Source organism: Pogona vitticeps, chromosome 2 (assembly GCF_051106095.1).
Source record: "Pogona vitticeps strain Pit_001003342236 chromosome 2, PviZW2.1, whole genome shotgun sequence".
Lineage (NCBI taxonomy): Eukaryota > Metazoa > Chordata > Lepidosauria > Squamata > Agamidae > Pogona > Pogona vitticeps.
The window spans coordinates 268,753,034-268,775,038 of NC_135784.1; the positions used below are offsets into that span (position 1 = coordinate 268,753,034).

The following is a 22,005-nucleotide window of genomic DNA, read 5'->3' on the forward strand; positions in this document are numbered from 1 at the left end:
ATTTTGTTAATTTAACCTCAGCTCCTCTAAGAAAAGCATTTACAGCTCTGAGCTTTCAGTGTATGCCAACAGCCATATTAGTAGGAAGATATGAAAACGTCCCTTTTGATTAAAGACTTTGTATATGTGGATCAGGAGAAGTTGAAGATGTTTCTCATTATTTGTTAAAATGTCCTTTATATGATCATCTCAGGAGCAAACTCCTTGCAGGCATGCTTAGAATTTTGTGTTATAGCCCTCCCTTGGTTCAACTTTGTATGCTATCTGTGGGGGCAGGGATGTAATTGCTACCCATCAAGTAGTAAAATTTGCCCTGGTAGCAAAGATTTGTGCTGAGCTTCAAGAATCCTAAAGAAGAAGGGAAGTCATACTTTCCCCCCTTTTTTAAATCGAAATTGTGATATGACAGTGTTATATATGTTTGATGCTGTCATTGCTATATTGCGATGACCTATGGTTTTAAGCAATTGACCAATAAAGCAAAGCCTTTCAAAATATTTTTCTCTTATGTCTGATGAAGTGGACTTATCCACAAAAGGCTACATTAAAAAAATTATAAGAGTCTTTAAGGTGCCACCATGTTTTTGTCTTTTTTTACGTTTTATTTCTATTTTCACCTATAATGCTTGCACAGACTAACATGACTACCTCTTCTACAACTATACCCTTTTTAAAAGTAACACTGCTCCAATGTATTGGCATCCTTCTTAAAAGTGTAGTGTCCAGAACTGAACACAGTACTCTAGATAAAGCCTAACTAGTGCTGAATAGAGGGGGACTAGTACCTCAAAGGATTTGGAGACTATACTTCTGTTAATGTATCTTAAAATCACATTTGCCTTTTTTGCAGCTACACCACACTGTTGGCTCATATTCAGCCTTTGATTTACGACAATTCCAATATTTTTCTCATTTGTAGTTTTGCTGAGCCAAGCATCTCCTATCTTGTAATTGTGCATTTGGATTTTTTCCCCTAGGTGTAGAACTTCTTATTTATTTTTGTTAAATTTCATTCTGTTGTTTTCAGCCCAGTGCTCAAGCCTATCAAGATCTTTTTATTAGCTTTCCACCAAATTCTATGTCATCCACAAATCTGATAAGTATTCCCTGAACTCCCCCATCCAAGTCATTAGGATTAACATCAAAATTTCTTTCTGTTAATTAGACACGTTTCTGTCCTGTCTTAACTCCAATAAGCTTAATGTGCTATAGATGGTTCTTCTCCTGCTGCTTTATTCTTGCAACAACACATTTTAGTTATCTTAATTTCTCAAGGGCACACATAGATTTGTGTCCATTTGTTTTCACTGAAAACACACTAGAAGCTTCAGAAATATATGTATTTTTGAAGGAAAATGTGCCAGTCTCGTAGGTGCAAAATGGTTATTTCTGTGACCTCAACTTTTTTTTCTCAGCCCTAAATACCACAACATGCTTCAAGAACATAGCACACAAATTACCACTGAAAGGTTATATTTTTGGAAATATTAAGTGCTTTAAATGTGGCATTAAATGTTTAAGAGCTTTAAATGCAATAATGTTATAGAGTATTTTTATTCTTCAAGGGTGAGATCATGATAGTTCAGGCACCTCACTAATATCCTTGTGATAGAACATAATTACTACTGAGTAAACATACTTACATTCATTGTGCTATCACTGAGTAACAGTGAGTAAATCAATTGTACAACATCTGCTTAAGTACATCCCAGATTGCAAGTTTTGGCCCTTAACTGCTGTACCTCCCTTTCCTTGGAACAGAACAAATCTTGCTTCAGGCCTATATTACATATACCAGCTAGGAAATTGTTTATAACCTTGTTAAATAAAGCTGTTATATTATCAACACCTTCTTTTATTTAGAAAATTAGTTTCAAAAAGCAAAGCTTCAGAAAAAGTCACTTTTTGGACTTCAGTTTCCAGAATTTCCAAGCTAAAAAAGTAATTTTTCAAGTCCTTGTTAAAGTGAAAAAGCAAACCATCAATTGTGCAAGATTTCCCCCCCCCTTTAATTTTAACCCTCAGGAACTCCCTGATACTGCCCATGCCTTTGTGTCTGTGCATTGCATTTGAGTGAACTTTGCAGTTAACAAAATATCTATGTCTATGAACAGGATAAATTTTAATGGATAGCTGCAATGCCCTGTCCTTTTCATTCAGTGTGATCTATATTGCATGTGTTCCTGCAATGAGGATGTCGGCTCCACTGGTGCTGGTTGCCAAGTGGAGCTCCTTTGCCCTCCCCTCGGTATAGGGTGAGACACACTATTCTTGTAGTTACCTGGGGGATGGGGAGTGTCCTTAAAAGGATGCTCCCTCATGTGCTCGGCCTCTTTCGAGGCTTGCGTTCCCTGGCAGTGGCTGTGTTCAACTCTGCAGGGATTTTTTTGCTGCATAGCAGCCAACGGTGTTGAGGGAGCTGTGGAGGGTGCATCGGCACTCCCCAAGGTTGGAGTGTAGTGTCAGGGGTCAGCTTTGATCCCTGGCGGAGCTTGCTTACAGCCATTTTGTTTTAAAAAGAAAGAAAGAAAAAGGCAGAAGGAATTGGAGAACAACAAGAAATCTATGTATTTTTTAAAAAATAAAATCATAAATAGGAGCAAGTGGAAAAAGGGTTCCATAAGCTTCAGGACTAAGGGGGTGGTTAAGGGGGACAGGGAAACACACACACCCTACAAACACACACTAAAGGCAGTTGGGGGACAGAGTTATGCCCCCCCATACACACGGGTAATTATGTTGTTGTGTGTTTGTTGGGTTCTTTAAATTTAATTAGAAGTGGCAAGATTACAGACGCGTGCACGCACATTCAATAATTAATTAAATAACTAACTAAATAACTAAATACAGAAGTTCAAGTTAAAATTAAATAAGATTGTAATAACAACAGGAATAGTTGCATTGGAGCAACTACCAGTTGTTGGTTAGCTACTCCTGAGGGCTTGTATTAAAAAAAAGAGAATTATTATTATAAATTAATAGCTAAATAAATAGGCAAACAATAAGGGTACAACGTAGGGTGTTCTTTACAATTGGAGCATGTTAGCAAGGGTTGGCTGCCTGGCTAGTGGGTAGATTGTTTAGTAAGAGCTTTGTTAGCAGCCATGGCCTCCAAAAAGGGTCAGGGCAATAGCGAAGGTAAACAGCCTGCAAAGTGCAGGGCTCCCAGGGTGTCCCCTCCGGTTGTATCATCATCATCAGATGAGGAAGGATGGCCTGTGTGGGAGGAAATATGGGCTAAAATAGCAGCATTGGAGCAGCAGAAGTCTAACCAAGCATGTAATGGGGTAAGGACAATCAGCTTAGGCGCTCAGCAAGGGAGTCCTAGGGACACAAATGTGCTAAACTGAAAGCCCTTGCTGACAATCTTTTGTCCCATTTTGCTGCTTTAGAGGCTGTTGTGCAAGATGTGTTGGGAGTTGCAGATTCATCAAGGGAAGGCCAGCCAGCAGAATTGATCAGCCAGGTTGAGAACTGAACACACATGTGCATGCCTGGCAATAATGTGGTCCAGAGGCAGGAAATGGTCGAGGACAGCAGGTCGGATGATGAAAGGCCTTCAACCAGCTGACATGCAGCTGTACTCAAACGTCTGGTGAGCTTGATGCTGCACCGGACATTAGTGGAGCCCTGCCAATGTGGCCATGGGGGTTGGGAACACAAGTGCAGGGCTGGACAGCAAGTCAGATGCCTTTGGGTTCATCCGCTGGTGCCTGGCGGGGCCCTTATCCCCCAACACCTTTCTTCACCCCTACAGGGGCATTGGTGAGAGTTGGGGTTTGGCCATACCCTTCTGTACCTAACACTGGGTATAATTCCGTTCCCCTAAGGGCTTTGCTTTTTGAAGACTATGCTCTCCCTATAGATGATCACTTGACACCAGTTATGAAGAAGCGTAAATGGAAGGATAAATACATAGACTTATTTGAATCACTAAATAGAAACATGGATGCTAAGGAGTGAGAGAAGGAGGTTAAGGTAGAGAAAGAGAGGAGGCAGCCCAAAAAGCCAGGGCACACCTGGGCCAATTGGTTGCCAGGATTTTTGATTTATGCAGGTATAATTGTGAAGACACAACCTTGGCATGTACTGTTTTTATTTCAGTATTTGGACCTGATATACGGGGCCTACATGGACTTCCCAGATCATTCATGGTTGACTTATGATCAAAATTCCATATGAGATCGTCAATACACACAAACATGTGTTGGGATAAACTTCACCTGGGCTTATGGCTTCAAACCATGATGCCTGCCCAGCCACTGCAGGATAAGAAATTCGACAGTGGCCATCTTATCAGGAAGACAGGGCAGGCTAACAGTTCCCATGCTGGAGCAGGGCAGCTGGTTCAACCCCACCTGCTCTGCTGGGACTTCAATTCATGGGGTTCCTGTTCCAGGAAACCATGCTGATACAGGCATGAGTGTGCCACCTGTGGTGGAGCCCACTCCAGTTTGAAATGTTTTAATGGGAGGAAACCAAAAGTGGTCGGCAAGGAACAAGGCAGTAACAGGAAAGCCTGATGGAGCGGTTGGTGTGACAGAAGGGGCCCAGCCCTATTAAATTGGAGGTCCTTACAGTTTTGTTGGCTAACTACCCTTTAAAGGAAGTGACAGCATATTTACTTGATGGGTTTCAGTTAGGTTTTCACATCCCAGTTTTGGGAAGATGCAAGGCAACGTTTGCCAAAAATTTGAAGTCTGTTCAAGGTACGGAGGAAATAGACAAAAATTGAGAAGGAGGTCCAAGAGGGCAGAGTGTTAGGTCCGTTTGTTCAACTACCAGTCCCGCATATCAGAGTGTCTACTTTGGGGCTAGTACCTAAAAAGGCCCCAGGTGAATTCAGGCTCATACATCACCTCTCTTACCCAGAAGTTGACTCTGTCAATGACGGCATACCACAGGAGCTTTGCACTGTGTGTTATACGTCATTTGACGAGGCAGTGCGCATGATTAGGGCATGTGGCAGAGATCGCCACGGCTGACATAAAATCGGCTTTTCATCTCCTGCCAGTTCACCCAGAGGATTTTGAGTTGTTAGGTTTTTTTCCTTTGAGGGTGTCTTTTCTGTGGGCAGAGCATTACCCATGGGTTGCTCAGTATCCTGTGCAGTATTTGAGCGCATTCCATTCATTTTTTGGAATGGGAACTTAGATGTAGGGCATTATTTAGATGGTTTTCTTTTTTGTGGTGTAAAGGATTCTGGCAATTGTAGGTGCTTGATGGAGACTTTTGAGAAATTGGCTCAAGAGATTGGGCTTCCTTTGGCTGAGGAGAAAACGGAAGGGCCAACGCCTAACATCACATTCTTGGTTGTAGAGTTGGATACCTGCCACCAATACTGCAAACTTCCTGACAAAAAGCTGGTTGACTTGTGGGTCAGGTTGGGGTGTCTATTGAGGCAGAAGAAGGCCATCCTAAGAGAGCTACAGGAAACAGTGGGCCATTCGAATTTTGCTTATACTGCAATTGCCCCTGGTAGGACCTTTTTGTGCAGACTCTCTGCAGCCATGAAGGGTCTCCACAAACCGTTCCATAGAACTATGATTACAGCAGGCATGAGACAAGATCTGAAAACATGGCAACAATTTTTGGACAATTTTAACAGAGTTTCATTCTGGAGAGTGGAATTACACCTCCAGAATGAATTCCAAGTTCAAACAGATGCTGCAGGGTCATTAGGTTTTGGCATCTATTTCGGGGGTTGCTGGTGTGCAGGGACTTGACATGAGGAAAGGCAAAGGGTCAGGCCTGACCAGGGATTTGACATTCCTAGAGCTTTTTTTCCTATTCTCGGCACCACTTGGTTATGGGCTGAGGAATGGGCCAATTCAGTAGTCAGATTCTGGTGCGATAATATGACAGTAGTGTGTGTCATTAATAACATGTCATCCAGATCTGAACAGGTCATGAGGCTTATGAGGGCACTTGTATTACACACTTTACAATTTAATACAGTGGTGCCTCGCAAGACAATTTTAATTCGTTCCACGGGAAATTGCTGTCTTGCGAAAACATTGTCTTGCGAAACCCAGTTCCCCATTGAAATGCATTGAAATCTATTTAATGTGTTTCAATGGGGGGGGGGAATCACTGTCTTGTGAAAATTGTCCATAGAAGACATCGTCTTGCAAAACACAGTTCCCCATACCATATTGGGGAAAAGCAATCCCCTCACCTACACTGCCTTTGGAAATGCAGTGGGTCTCAGACGGCCAACCCCTCTTTCTCTCTCTAGCAAAGAAAGAGGGTGAAAGGAGTCAAAACAGCCCCCTGGTTCCTGATAATGATGACTCCTTTTGCCTTAATCCTTTACCACAGGGGAGAAAAAGAGGAAGAAAGCAATATAAGACATCACCAGGACTTGCTGCCTTTGGAATAGGTCCTAATGAGGAGAAAAAGAGATGAAAAGGAATCTAGAAAAACCAGGGAAATCACAAGGGCAATCCCCCATTAACACAAATTATGCAGTTGAGTTCCCCACATTTGGGGAAATCACAGGGATCAGCAGCACACCCAAAGTGCAATGGATGAGCCTTCTCCTGGGAAAACCACTTTTATGACATCGCCACACAACACATCTGGAGAACACTAAACATGGGCAGGCTGTACTCCAGACTACAGATAAAACCAACATCTTTATTCAGTACAGAGTTTACTTCCACCCCAACCTCATATATACTTACAGATCGTGGTAGACCAGGCCATAGATCTGTGACAGGCTGTGATGATAGATTCCTCTCAGGATAATTAAAAGTAGAATCACAACAAAAGCGGGAAGACCCCAACCCAGAAGAAAAAACATCAAATAGCGTTGATCTGTGTGCTCATCATTCATCACCAGGACATACCAGAAATTAACAGCCTAGGGAATAATGGAGAATACTGGATCAATACAATGCAGGATATCAACCACAAATGAAACTCTAAAAATAAAATGTTCAGAAATATGTATTAGTTCACTGTGTATTAGTTCAACAATTTTTTTTAAATTGATGATGATGATGATGATGATGATGATGATGATGATGATGCTGCTGCTGCTGCTGCTGCTGCTGCCAGGCACAATCAATCAAAATTATAAAAACACTCACTGACTGGTATTCTATAACAGATAAAAGTTTTAACAAAAAAATTATCTGTTAAATATTGGTGCTGTATGTATGTATGTATGTATGTATGATTTCATTTAAAATTCAGTTTTGGATTGTACAGTCACCAGAACCAGACTGTATGTATGATTTCATGTATGTATGTATGATTTCATTTAAAATTCAGTTTTGGATTGTACAGTCACCAGAACCAGACTGATTTACAATCAGCCACTGGAGCTGCCGGGGGGGGGGGGGGAATCCAGTCACTGAAATGACTACAAACATATTAGAATTGATTGAAGTGTATGGAAAATAAATCCTATCTGAATAGGTTGAATAAATAAATAAGGTTTTGTGTGTGCTCCTCATGCGCCTTGTTTTGAGGGTGAATACCAGATTTCCCCTCTGTGGCAACTGCCCTGTCATCATATAACAACTGTGATTGTGGGTGTGCAGAGGCTAAAAAACTCCCCAGGCAGTGGGGTCACATGTGGTGCATTGATCACATCTGTCCCCTTCTAAAATAACCATGCTGGCACACTTCAAATGCCAGAGAAGCAGTCACATAGTATATGGCAAACACTGGTACTCTGCTAATTCAGAGGGCAAGATCATATGAAGAAAGAAGAGAGTAGATTCTGGCTGAGCATTAGGAAAAAGTCTTAGTGATAAGAACACTTTGATATTGAAACCAAATGCTAGGTGTAGGTTGTCTCCTGCTGGAAGTCTTCGAGTAGAGGCTGTTCAGCAATCTGTTTGAATACTCCTCCTCTGGATGCTCTGCATTGAATAGGGCCATAGGCTAGATGCCTACTCTAAGATTATACAAATGTAACTTATAAAGTATGTAAGATATGCTCAGTATTGGTTTGGACTGGAAAATCAGAGATCTGATTTGGAAATCATTCCCGAAGCAAATGTTTGAATTAGAAAACAGTCTGTATCAATGCAGAATAGGCTGACATCATTGGGGGTAATGGAATACTGCAGTGGTTCCCAAACTTTTTCAACTTGTGGCTCCCTTTCCTCCCTGATCCTGGGTATGGGGTGCCCTTTCCTCATGTGCAGCTCATCTTCCTCCCCGGGTTGGGCTCCTGGCCGCTCACCCGGGCCTTCAGTCTCAAGCAGGCAGGCGAGATGCCACCTCCTCCTCCTCAGGGCAGCCTCCAGGCCACAGCACCTTGCAAGGAGGCAGAGCCAGAAAGGGAGGCTCTTGCCCCTGACCATCCCTACCCCTAGTAGCTCAGGCCCTTTGCCTGCTGAGGTAGGTAGGTAGGTGGATGGGTGTGGATCTGGCCTGAGCAACCTCTTGTGAGGGTGGCAATAATGATGGGGCACCTTCCTCCCATGAGCCCCGCTTTCCATGGCCCACTGATTGATAGAGCCGTGGCTGGATGGAGCTGCTGGGTGAGGTCAGAGACAGGCAGCTCCAGGGTGGCCAGGAGAGGCAAGAGCAACGCAGCCCAAGGAGGTGGCCGGGATTGGAACTGCCAAGCGCTGTGGGGGAGCTAAAGCTGGAGGGCAGAGACTCTGCTCAGTGATCCCTTCCATGGTGCCCCTCAGGAGGCTTGGCAGCACACCCAAACATCGCAGCACAGACTTTGGGAAAGGCCAGAATACGGCAACCCTCCCAAATCACACATATAATGTTTATGCAAACCAAGGTCTAACATAGCAGGGCCAATATAAGAAGGCTCTCTGTGGAGCCCATCCAAAGGCATAAAAATAGTGACAACAATTCCTGGCCCAAAAATACATATTTTCTAAAGGAACAATACTGGTGTCATCACCAGTAGTAAGTTAACTCCTCAAACCTGTCTTAGTTGCCACCATTCCTCCCCAATTTCTCCACCTGACAATGTAGCAGTTCTAATGCCACTTCAGATTTCCTCCAATACATTCAAGTAAGATGTGATCCAAGAAGCTATAACCTCAGAAGTATAATTGCTTAGATGTACCTTGGCACCAATAGCAAAACAACATACCAATGAATTAAAGGGCCTTATAGGCCCCCTTCCAACTCAACTAGTCTGTAATTTTTAATGGCTAAATGGTGACGTATTTTCTTAATCAGTTAGGAGAAAATGGTGTGTGTGTGTGTGTGTGTGTGTGTGTGTGTGTGTGTGTGTGTGTGTGTGTGTGTGTGTGTGTGTGTGTGTGTGTGTGTGTGTGTGTGTGTGTGTGTGTGTGTGTGTGAATGATTAAAAGTACTTGTTTTAAAAGACAAAAATAATTAGATCATAGCGCCTTGCCCAAACAGAAAGGCATATATAAATTCAAGGACTCGTCTGACTAGTAAATTAGGATGTGTGTGGGTGCGTGTGGGTGTAGTGGATAGGGTGATGGACTAGGACTCTGGAGAACAGGGTTCAGATCCTCACTTGGCCATTGAAACCAGCCTGGGGAACTGATAATAGCACTCCTTAAATATCTCAGCTTGAAAGCTCCATTAAGGTTGCTATAAGTTAGTTCCAACTTATCAGCACATAACACACACAAACACAGACACAGAGAGAGAGAGTTAGGGAGAGAGTTTCATATACATAGTTATATACATGTACCAGGTTTTATGAAGAATTATTATAATTTACTACTGCCAACCTAGCAGTTTGAAAGTTTGTAAAAATGTGACTAGATAAATAGGTACCACCACGGTGGGAAGATAACAGCATTCCGTGTCTAGTTGCGCTGGCCATGTGACCACAGAAACTGTCTATGGACAAAGGCTGGCTCTATGGCTTGGAAATGGGGATGAGCACCGCCCTCTAGAGTCAGACATGACTGGACAAATTGTCAAGGGGAACTTTTACCTTTTATTATAATTTATCCTGTCCTCAGCTCTGTGTTCCCTGCTCGATGATGTGCTGTGCTATTTTCCTCTTATGACAGTAAAAGAACAAACAAAGTGTTTGGCAGAAAGTGTCTGGTTCATGGCCTTGTAGACAAAACTAGGCCAAGCTCCAGCCCTAGACAGATAAACCCTTGAATTTATTTATGCCATTCTGTTTAGTCAAGGAGCTGTGATCCCATTAATTCTGTCTTTTAGAACAAGTTATTTTAGTCATGCAATGCAGATTGTTTTCTATGAACTGGTACTGTGTGTCCTTACCCTTTTCTATATTTGCTTAACCACAATTACCTATCTTCTTATCTCTTATCACACATGAATGATACATGGATTTAGCTGGAACTTGCAAAGTTTGGTCTATTTGCCAATTCCTCTTCAGTGTCATTTTTATCTCAATAACCACAGGTCTCTTTTTTGCCATTCCAGAATTAAATAGATCAAATACAAACAACAGGTCTAAATTTAGCCTTTCCTGTTGCTATGGTTTAACAATGACCAGTTGTATGGAAACAGAAAGGTACAGGGAATTTCCTGGCTGCTAGGTGGAGGAACTTGTGCAGAAGTTTCTATTGTGCTAGCTGGTAAATCAGAAACAATTTGTTTTTAATGCAAAAGGTAAAAAAACAACATTTATTTCATTTGTTCATTCTGCTGTAGAATGAAAAATGTTCTTTCAAGTCACCTTAGGTATATAGAAGGGAAAGCACCATCTTCTGTGATCCTTGTCAAAATAAATAGATGCTTATTGGATCACCCACACATTTAAAAATCAAAAATATCTCCCTAGCTAGATCCCACCTCATTTTCAAGGAACTTTAAAAATTAACCTATATGTTCACCTATATCAAAAATTCTGTACATTCATAACTTGTATGCTTCTTAGCCATGCCAGACTCTTTTTCACTTTCTTGGGCTCGATTCTATTTTACAGCTTGAACCCTTCTGAAGTTCTTTATTGAGGTACCTAATGCTTTAAATGGAAAACCAGAGATAGATCTGTGAATTCTTGAGAATTTTACATATGTGTATGTGTGTATGCACACAATAGCCTAAATGCTAGTGTACTTTTATTTGTGAAACAAAACATGCTGCACAGCTTAATGGTTTGAGGTATCTTGCCACAGAGCCAGAGGCTGGGAGTTCAATTCCCCACTGTGTCTCCTTGAGAGGGGCCATACTTGATGATCCATAGGGTCCCTTCCAGCTCTGCACTTCAAAGATTGTTGTTGTTGCTGCTGTTATCCCTCTCTCCTCTAAACTGCAATCCTCTGTGGCTCCTGAAAGTCTAGTCACCAAGTGTTCCCTAGCCCTCTGGTAATATGGTTGCACTAGGAAAATGAATCAGTAGCTATACCAGGGTTTTTTGAAATTGAGTTGAAGTCACATGGTGTTTGGGTTGGTATGTGTGTCCTCTTGGGAAAACTTTCAATTCATTGTTAAACCGTGTTGTATACTGGATGAGAGGACTACATGGGCTTTAAAACTGTTGCAGCTGAGGCTTTTCCCTGAGCTTGCTTGCCTGCCTGCCTGCCACCCACCCTCATGCTAGGAATTTTTAATATTTTTCTAAAATTTATTTCAACTGGCATATTACTATGGCTCCTCGCAGGACACACACACACACACACACACACACACACACACACACACACGGGGGGGGAGAGAGAGGGAGGGAGGGAGGGAGAAGTGAGGCTAGCGAAGGAGGGAGCACATTACCCCTCATGCTGCCTGCCAGATCATTTTTATATATTTCAACATACAGTGGTGCCTCGCTTAACGAGTGCACCGTATAGCGATGTTTCCGTATAGCGATCCCTTTTTCGGGATCGCTATACGGAAACATACCCGATCTTCGCAATGGGGAAAACCCGCATTGCGAAGATCGGGTATTGCAGCGGCCATTTTGGAGCCGCCGAACAGCTGATCGGCGGTTCCAAAATGGCCGCCGGAAGCCCGGAAATGGCTGCCGGCAGCCGTTTTCGCGCCCTGCCCTCGCTTAGCGAAGGCGCGAAAATGGCTGCCGGCACCTGGAATCCTCGCTGAACGGGTAAGTAACAAAGGTATTGGAACGCATTAAACGAAGTTTAATGCGTTTCAATACGTTTCCCCTACCCGTTTAGCGATGATTCCGTATAGCGAGGGTTAATCCGGAACGGATTAACCTCGCTATATGGGGCACCACTGTATTTGACATATTGCTCTATAAGCATTATCTTTTTTGGGGGGGGGAGGGAGACAGGCTTGCCAATGAGGGAGACACCCAGCCAGGCTGAAACTGACAAGGTTTGTGAAGGGATGGGGAGAGGGGAAAGGGTCTGAAACAGACCAGATATTTTGACTAGATTAGCAGGCCTAGGTTGTGAAGGAGCGAAACACAGGGAGAGGGAGAGGGAAGAGAAGAAAAGGGAGCATGGGAGGCACACCAGTCAGTGGCAAACTCCAGAGACACAATTTACAGCATCAGAGGTGTTCACACATGCCAAAACGATTCAAAATAAATTGGTCTGACATTGAAGTTAAAATAAACAATCCTCTGGTGGAAGAATAAAATATGTCATATGCAAAAGCCACATTACTTTGTTCATGGCCCAAAAATGTAAAGCACATTGTTTTATCCAAAAATGTAAAGCACATTGTTTTATCCAAAAGACTGAATAATTGTCATGTATCAGCCCTGTTTAGTGTGTATCAGTATGCACTAAACATGTTTTAATAATGTGTTGCAACAAACTTAGTTTAGACATTTTCCTCCAGGGCACTTTTCAAACTATAATGGATTCTGATTCTCCTCCTCCTCCTCCTTCTAATTCCTGTATATCTCTCCTAGATGCCGGAGCAGGAGTGGGCAATGAGTGGGCCCCAAGATGATTTCTGTAGCCCCTGAAGCTCCACTACCTTTTTTCCTCAGCAAAACAAAACACAAAAAGACGCAAGGTGTGTAGTTCACCTTAAAGCTCTGGCCACTTCAAATTTTTGTTTGTTTGTTTGTTTGCTCACTCGCTTGCTCATTTATTCCTTTCTTTCTTTGGAATTTTATATGGCCTCTGTGACCCCTGGAAGATCTCAGGGGCAGAAAAGTGGTCCCTGGCTCCATCAGAATTGGTCACCCCTGTTCTAGAGTAAGCTATTAATAAATAAATAGCAAGATCAGGAAGAAACAAGAGCCAGAGAACCAAGTACTGATTCAAGCCAACTAATTTAGAACAGTTCCAAAGACCAACAGTTTTAATGTCACAAATACAAAAGCAGGCACAGAAAGCTGAGGACCAAAGAAAAATCACAAAATGCTCTAAATCTTGCAGCTGTTTATTGCTTCACAATGTATGATGTGATTGTGAACTAATCAATTTGGGTATATAAACATAATAATTCTTCATGAATCATTAACGTCCCCCTTTTAGGGTTTTGTGGCAATTCTATGACTTGCTGTAACTACATAATTATTACAAATGGCAGACAGTGATACATTTTATATCTGTTAATTATGAGTCAGCATTCTCCAGTTGGCAAAGACTTTACTTTTTCTTTAGGAAGAATGCAGTTAATAATAAAGAAATAATTAACCTACACTACCTAAGCAGGTAATTTGTTTTATTGGAAGGTCAAGTGGTACTTGGTCTCCAAATATGTGGGTTTGAAAATAACATATAAAGGGACCTAGAGCACTTAAATGTGGCTCAGAATGGCCATCCTTAACAATCATATTGCTCCTTAACAGTTTTTCCTAGAATAAGACAATAGGATTTGTAGCCCTAATAAAGAGAGAAATTAGCAGGTACAAGAGGTTTTAGCAAGTTTTATTTAATATAGTTCTAATAAAATATATTGATGTATGAAAATGAGACCAGCCTATCTCCCATAAAAGGAATTAAATTCACTCCCAAAATTCTATCTCCACCTAATTTAACTGCATCTTAGGCTGACTGCATGAATCAGCTTGGTATGTTGCTACTTCTGGCCATGTCAGTCATTGTATGACAAATTACTGCATTGCTAACTCAACAATCAGAAAATGAAATATAATGAGGTAACCACTGCCATTGACACAATGAATGCTATCATGAGATGAGGAAGTTTCATAGAACATCCTGTTATAGAGATGTAGATGAAGAATTGCTGGATATCTCAGTGGTTTAGGTCTCTGGCTGCACAGCCAGAGGCTAAGGGTTTGATTCCCACCATGCCTCCTTGACAGGGCTGGACTCGATGATCCATAGGATACCTCCGAGCTCTGCAGTTCAAAGATTAATAGATTATTATTAGATTAGATTATTGGGCTGTTTGTATGAGAGACATGGTATGGTTGGGATAAACTGGTTTCTTATTGATGGTTATGGGCCGGCAGGAGTTGTTTCACATATTAAAATGACATGGATAAAATCACCACTGTTTAGATGTTTTCTATCTGTAGATACTGTACAAAATGAGCTTTAGCTGTACATTGGAGGGAGCTTTATTAATGATGGGAAATGCTCACAAATTCCAACACCTTTGTTTCTTAGTCTTGCTGTTGGTCGTCTGTTGGTAGAAATTATTTATTTAATGTGTTTTATATCATTTTTCATGAAAAAATGAATCTCTAGCTCACATCACTAAAAGCAAAAATGGGACACACAGAGTGTGAATGCTTAGAGTAGTCGAATGACTAGATGGGCCGGATATAAATATAACACACAAACAAATAAATAAATTATTGAATGAAGGAAGGAAGGAGAAAAGTAATATGCTTACTAACCTGAATAAGCATCCAAGTGAACTGGCAAAGGTAGAGGTAGTGAGTGACTGAGCCCAAAGCTGAGCAGCTTTCTCCTGACAGTTGCTGACTTGTATAAGCTGAGGCCAGAAAGGAAATCTAAAAGAAAAATCATATCAAAACCTGTTAAAAATTGTGCTTTCAAGATTAAGTCAATCAGCAAATGATGCACACTAGTCAACATATATAAATGTCAGCATTCTGAGTCCAATTTATGAAGTGTGAGGGCATGAAAATTCAATGAATATCTAGCATTACTACTGGAAGCTCAGGGTAGATACGTGCATCTCAATATTTTTCCACAAACCAACAAAACTTTTACAAGACAACTTCGATGTTTTACACAGTGCTGCATCCAAACAGGATGTACTGAGAGGTACTTTTATATTATGCTTACTTGATTTTTCATTCCCATGACCAGATGTATTGCTGCACTTTGGACTAATTACCCTAGACAAATATATTCTGTGTACACATTATATTCCATAACTCTCATAGGTACACTATTTAATAATGGAACAGAGCTAACTAGGATCTGGAAGACAGAAACTAGTTTGAACATGTTTTGGAAAATGATATGTTACTCAATAAAACAAGCTCTTAAAACATTATAGGATGTTATAACTTTGTATGGCAGAGTGCAAAAAGGGAATGTTTGCGATATAGCAGTTGCACCATCTCTAAAATTCAGATGCACAACAAATTCAGTCTCCCTTTTACATGTTTATGGCACATTACCTCTGAAGTTATCACAGTAGGTACATAGTCAGATAAGCAGGATGTGGTTCACAAGAGCAAAAGATATAACTTATTCTCATAAAGATATGGAAAAATTAGTTATAATTTTCACAGATGTCACTTATACTAGTTGCCTCTTTCGAAACTGTCCACCCATGTCTCTTTTCTGTCCTTCTAAAAGAAGACTGTGCAATTTCCAAAGTTCATTTCATGGAGACCCTGTCTATGCACACATAAAACACAATGTATCCATGTGCCTCCCTGCCAGGATCTTTAACCTCCGCATGGAGTACCATTAGACTTAAAAAGCTCAAAGCACAGCCTGCCGACTGTGCTGTATTGTGAATGATAATACTCTGCCACGTAAGGAATAAAATCAGCATTGCACTATGAATAAACCAATGAACACCATTTTGCGCTTTAAGAAATGCTGACAATTTAAAATGCAAGAAATAAACAAACATAGTAAAATACTTCTGAATATAAATTATTACCATGGCAAAGCAACAGCATTGCCTTGCAGAGGGCTTGCTGCTACAGTAAAGGCACATTTTATAAAATGGCGCTGAAGAGTCTTCCCTATCTTCTGCCAGAGGAGAGTTTTCCTATGGAATGCTACAAGGTTCTATTATATCCCTTGGGATTTTTAGCATAAGCATGTGAAGTGCAAAGCATCCAATCATCAATTAATTTTAAGTTCTATGTCATCAGCAGACCCTCACTTGTGTCTCCTCCTCAAATCCCACAAAGCAGGAAAGCCTTAGAATTAGGATTCTCGAATATAATAATGGCTCCAATGGGGAACAATGATTTTTTTAAAAAAAACTCAGTTCAGACAACACAAATTTTCCCCCTATTCATGAGAATTCTGTACTGTTTTTCAGTTAATAAGAAATGCATAATATATAATTAAAACAATATTATTTAAAAAACCAATTACTTAAAAGAAAACCCAACAAACAGTTCATTAAAACATCAATTATAAGACTGGAGCAGTAAATTAAAAGATATAACAGAAAGAAATGTCTTTGTTTTAGGAAAAATAACAATGGTTGGAATCCTACTGGCAATTTACATATGCATAAGTGAATTTGTGAATGTTGCAGCATCAAGTTGTGTTGCATGTTCCTTGCATCACCAGCCACACAACCAGGGACATGACTAACACCTTGTTAATTAGAAGCAAGCTCTTGATGTGATTTATGCAAAATGCCAGTAGGATTCTGGCCAATGGGAAAAAGATAATGGGTATTCCATGGAGAATATTCTAAAGTTCTTGGGTAGGAATGGGTGATAATTTTGGCTAGTTGTTCCTTATATCAGCTTTTCTGAATACCTAGAATTTTTCATAAGTTAAGGAGAAAAAGCTTGAGATTTGAAAAATAAGTAACAATGAAAGAATGAGAATTTGAAATATCTGCCTACCCAGGCAGAAAAAAATTGACTTTAACATTTAAAATTCTGCTCTAGAATATCAACAGCTTCAGCCATATTTATGCTGCTGAGTTCAGCTGGCCAGCTTACTTGCTTTTTTTCTTTTCTTCTGTCCCCTCCCCCTTTCTTCCAATAGATGTGAGTTGGTGAGCAGGAACAATGAAGGAGGGTCCATCCCCATGTCCTATTGGCTTTCTCAGGGTCCCTACCAGAGCTAGATGGTGGGCATGAACTGTATCCTCCACTGGACATTATCCAGGTGTGAATGCTGAAATAGAAGTAGGAGGCTAAAGAAGCAAAGGTGAGAAGAAAAAAAGGCTGGGAAGGAACTACCAAGGAAGGCTTCCACAGGCAGAGTTGCGGGGGAGTTGGTGGATGAGACAAGGACGAGAGTGAGCTGAAGACTGGGCAGACACCCCTGAGTGGGGTGATGAGGAGCCAGGTGCAGAAGCCTATGCTGATTAACTTCAGGATGTAACTCTCTTCCAGTCCATACTTATTTGAAGGAACTAAGTCTGCAAGAGATGAAGAAATTCCCAAAGACTGGACCTCAACTTTGTGACACCTGACAGGCATTGGAACATGAGACGGTCAGCTGGGAAGACTTGGCCCCAGATCAATGGCACTGTTTTCATAGGGACAAACAATTCCAAAAGTTATACCAACTGCAGTGGGACATAAAGGAAGGATGGCTGTGGGTGTACAAGCCCTGAAACTGTTACACAGTGTATGTTAGCTGATTTCCTATTACTGTACTTTGTTCCTATTAAATGTTATGTTTGTTGTCTGAATACTAACTCTGAGTTTTCCTGTTCAGTGATGGATGACAGGGGTGACATTTGTGATTTCAATTACTTTGGAGGAGGTATGTTGTTGTTATGTGCCATCAAGTCACCGCCAACTTATGCTGACCCTCTGAATCTCCAAAATGCCCTGTCTCAACAGCCTTACTTAGCCTTTACGAACTCAAGGCTGTGCCCTCTTTAGGGAGTCAATTCATCTTGTATTTGGTCTTCCTCTTTTCCTGCTGCCACCGATGATTCCCAGCAGTATTGTTTTTCTTCCGGATAATCTTGCCTTCTTATGATGTGCCCAAAATATGAATGCCTCAGTTTCATCATTTTTGCCTCCAGAGATAGTTCAGGCTTGATTTCCTCTAGGACCCACTTGTTTGCCTTTCTGGCAGTCCAGGGTATCTGCAAAGTTCTCATAACAAATCATTTTCCCCCTGTCAGCTTACTTTATTGTCCAGCTTTCACACCCGTACATGGTGATCGGAAATACACGAGCGTGGATTATTTTGGTCTTGGTCTCCAGTGACACATCCTTACACTTCATGGCCTTTTTTAATTCCTTCCTTGCTGCTCAACCAAGTCCCAGTTAGCATTTTTTTCCCTATGGGTTTTCCACTGGCAGATGAAAAACATTCCATAGTTGACAGAGCTTTTAAATGGCTGATCTTTTATCCCATCACTTAACACTATTTTGCTGTACATGGTGGACTTGGGCTGAACATATGCACGTTCCTTAAGCACAGTCAGACTACTGCTACAACTGGTGTCCTTAGTTGGAGATATTGGAGTTTTATTTTTATTTCTGGTTGTATTTCTTTTTCATATGTTTTAAAATTATAAATGGCTCAGATAGTTTTGGAATGGAGCAACTGAGAAATTTAATACATTAATAAACTGAGTAATTCAGGAGCCAATCCTGGACAGTTAAATGTTTTCAAGCACCTGATAAAATATACAGATCTTTCTTCAGTTTTTACTCTGACTGTGATTATTTGGAGTTAAAATGAATTCTTGCTGGGAAGAGGAAACATCAACATGTCTCTGCTGTGAGTTATAGTGGTTTTGGCACATTTCTCCTCATGATCATACTACTTCCTATTGAGTATCATGGGTTTGCCTTAAAAATGCCCTCTTAATGCTTCTGTTTCAGTTATCTAGAGTTTTCAATATAGCAGTATACTCATTAATTTTTTCATTAGCTCTAATAATAGAAAGTATACGCTTTCAGAACAGCTGGTGTTAATCTTTTTCTATGTCTTTCACAAGAGTGTAAAACAAATCACTGAAATCACTTAATGGTGCCCTTTTGATTTCAGCATCAAGTCTGTACAATTTAAACATGTGAAATGTAAGAACAGAATGAAGAAAGTAACTTATTTTTTGGTTGGTTTTACTGTATAGAAGACCATGGCCAGGAACTGAACTGGACTGCTACATTTCTGCTCAAGTAGGATTCCTTGCAGTGTGATTCCATGAAGAAGGGTGGATGGAACTGTTGACTTTCCCAAAGTTACATGCACTAGTGCTTTCTGCTCCCATGTTAAAATACCTGCATAGCCCTGTTCAGGAATCTCATAGACGGGAGAGTAGAGATGGACAGGAATTGAATTACAAATCAGAAAAACCAACTATTTGGGCTGATTTGTGGTTCATTTTGTGAACCAGTTTGGTGATCCTGTTTTGCCAAAATGAAATGCCAAACTCCTCCCCTCCTGGCTTTGTTTTGTTTGACAAAGCAGGATGCCCACTCACCCCCTTTCCACTGCCCTGTTGCCTCCCTATCTAGTCCTGCTGCCACTGCCTCCTCCACCATCATCACAATCATCCTCAGAGGCAGTTGATCTGCCCCCCTTCCCAGAGCCAGGCCTGCTGGCTCATTTTTCTAGGGGTTCATGGTGGTTCGTGGTTCATGTTTACCACAAACCACAAACCATCCCAATTCATTATTTCTTCAATTTGTGCCCATCTCTGCAGGAAAGTGTGCTAGCCCCTCCTCATCACATCATAGTTTTTCCTGTGCAAAAGTGGAATGTTTGAAGAACATAAACATTTCTATCCATGGAAAGTCTTCATGTGAACCAGAAAAATCAGGGGTCTGGCTAGCATGCAAAGTGCTCAGGGTTAGAACAGTCCCTCTTTTTCAGACAGGTCACTTTCTCTAAACTGATAAGAATCCAGGAGGGGGGAGCACACTTCCCCACCACCACCTTTGGAGTACACATACTTCAGTGACACGTCAGTAGATCTCTTATGTCTCTATGAATACCCTGGCCTCTCTTACTTGATTAATTCCAATTCTCATTTTGTAGAGTAAGTAAGATTGTTACATGTAGCTGTACACAAGTTTTTGCAAAACCAAGCATAGAAGATTGTAATGTAAACCAAAGTGCAAGCTAGAAAGGCTAAAAGAATTGTGAGCCACTGGTTCCTCTCTGCTCGAAACTGGTGACTTTTTCATTCTGGACAAAGTTGCAGTCACTCCTGAAGGACTAAGGTATGCAGCTTTGTAATAATCTTTGATCCATTCTCATCACTGAATGTAAAGTGGACTCTGCAGCATTTTCAGAAGCTTAGGATGATCTATAACCCTACATAAAAAGTTTTAGCTTCACTTCAGTTAGCCATGCTGTTAACCTCAGCTCTGGACTACCGCCATGCATTGTACATGGGGCTGCCCTTGAAGATGATCTGGAGACATTAATTGTTGCAGGATACAGCTGCTGACTGCAGCCTGTTGCCAACAGCACATTATATCAATGTTTTGTCAGCCGTGCTGATTCCCATTCTCTTTCTTAGCTCAACTCATACAGCCAGTTTTGACTTTTGAAACTCTTCACAATTCGGGAACAGGATTCTAAGGAAATGACCTATCCCCATTTAAAGTCTCTGTGTCTTCACTGAAATGGACAGTTATTGAATAAAGGGCTTTCCAGTGGTGTTCAGACTTTGGAATGTACTCCCAAGGTCATTCTGGTGCCAAGGTAAGATCTTATATTTAGCAAAGCCTTTTAACTTGCTTTAGCTTTACATGACAATTTTATCTCTGTTATGTGATTTCATACTGCTTTTATAATGGTTTTCACATTTCTTATGCATTTAGGACTCTATCATGATTGGTTCAAGGGTGAGATATACAAGTCCAAAGAAAAAAGTTGCGCAGCTCTGTATCATCAAGGGCATGCAGTGGACAAATCCCAAAGAGGTGTAGATTAGTACTATCTTCACACCTCTTGCATTTGTATATAGAAAGATGTACCCTCGGTTTGTGTAGAAGTGGCTCTGTGGGTCTGGATCCCCACCATGCATCAAAGCACAGAGCCAGCTGAGACAAATGAAAGCATGTGTGACTGGTAGGTTTGTGCCCTGTGCCCTGTGCCCTGCACAGTTTTGGGAAAACTGCATGATCCCAGAGTTTCAGCAAAAACACTTCTGATTATTTTGTATGTACAAAATTCCGGTGTATGTGCACGCATACACACATAAGTTGGCACATCACAGTGATGATAAAGTTGAGCACAATGTTTCACACATCACTCCATATTGTTACAGACAATATTTCTCTAAGCCAGCCTTCTCAGGAAGAAGGGATGATTTGAAAGCTTGAGGTTATCGCTTTGATAACCTCTGAGTGTGTTTAAGGAAACTTTTGCAACAATTAAAAAGTCAATGACTGTCTTCTTACAGAATGATTCATTATAATTTGTAGTGTGAAGGAAGTATTTCACAGCAAGAAGATGACCAGCCTAGTCCCCCCATTGATGAGAAAAGAAGCAGCTGCAGGGAGATGACCTACCTTTCTGTTTGAGAGAACACTTCATTACAATGTTAGTTGCTCTCATACTTCTGCAGTAACAGGAATCATCTCCAACTATCTGTTGAACCTCGCCACTGTCTCCCAGGATGAACAGGGTGACAATGGGAAGGCTAACTTATTGTCTTCCATTGGTCACAGTAGGTACAGCTATAGGGAATTTGTTCCCTTGTTCCCGTCACAGAAATGCACCAAAAAAGAGGTTAAAATAAAGAGTACATTTTCATCTGTATGTCAGTTGAGGGGTAAAGACCAATGAATTTCAAAGATCCTGTTCCTCAAGCATCCCTACTAGCAGCAATAGATACCAGCAGATTCATAGGGACAAAACATGAGCAGTGACTTATCATGGACAACTACCAGAAAAGAACTGTTAGAACATTGCTGCTGTGCCACCATAACCTCATAAGTCAAGATTCAAGTATTAAAACCATACGTGCCTGAACAAAAATAACTGAGATCTACTCACTTCCACTTTTTCATTTTTATTTGTGAGAAAACACAATGTGGTCAAGTAGAACTGATCCCTTTAC

The 22,005-nt window shown here is 41.1% G+C and overlaps 1 protein-coding gene across 1 annotated transcript in view; it reads right to left on the reverse strand.

Moving 5' to 3' along the window:
• The window catches only part of ADGRV1 (adhesion G protein-coupled receptor V1), a 341,656-nt gene that overhangs the window by 76,681 nt on the left and 242,970 nt on the right, over positions 1 to 22,005 (reverse strand). Inside the window, exons 83-84 of the mRNA XM_072992549.2 lie at positions 14,678 to 14,794; positions 6,687 to 6,865 (exon numbers count right to left, since the gene is read on the reverse strand). Of these exons, the coding sequence (XP_072848650.2) occupies positions 6,687 to 6,865; positions 14,678 to 14,794 (296 nt within the window). The remainder of the gene's footprint in view (positions 1 to 6,686; positions 6,866 to 14,677; positions 14,795 to 22,005) is intronic.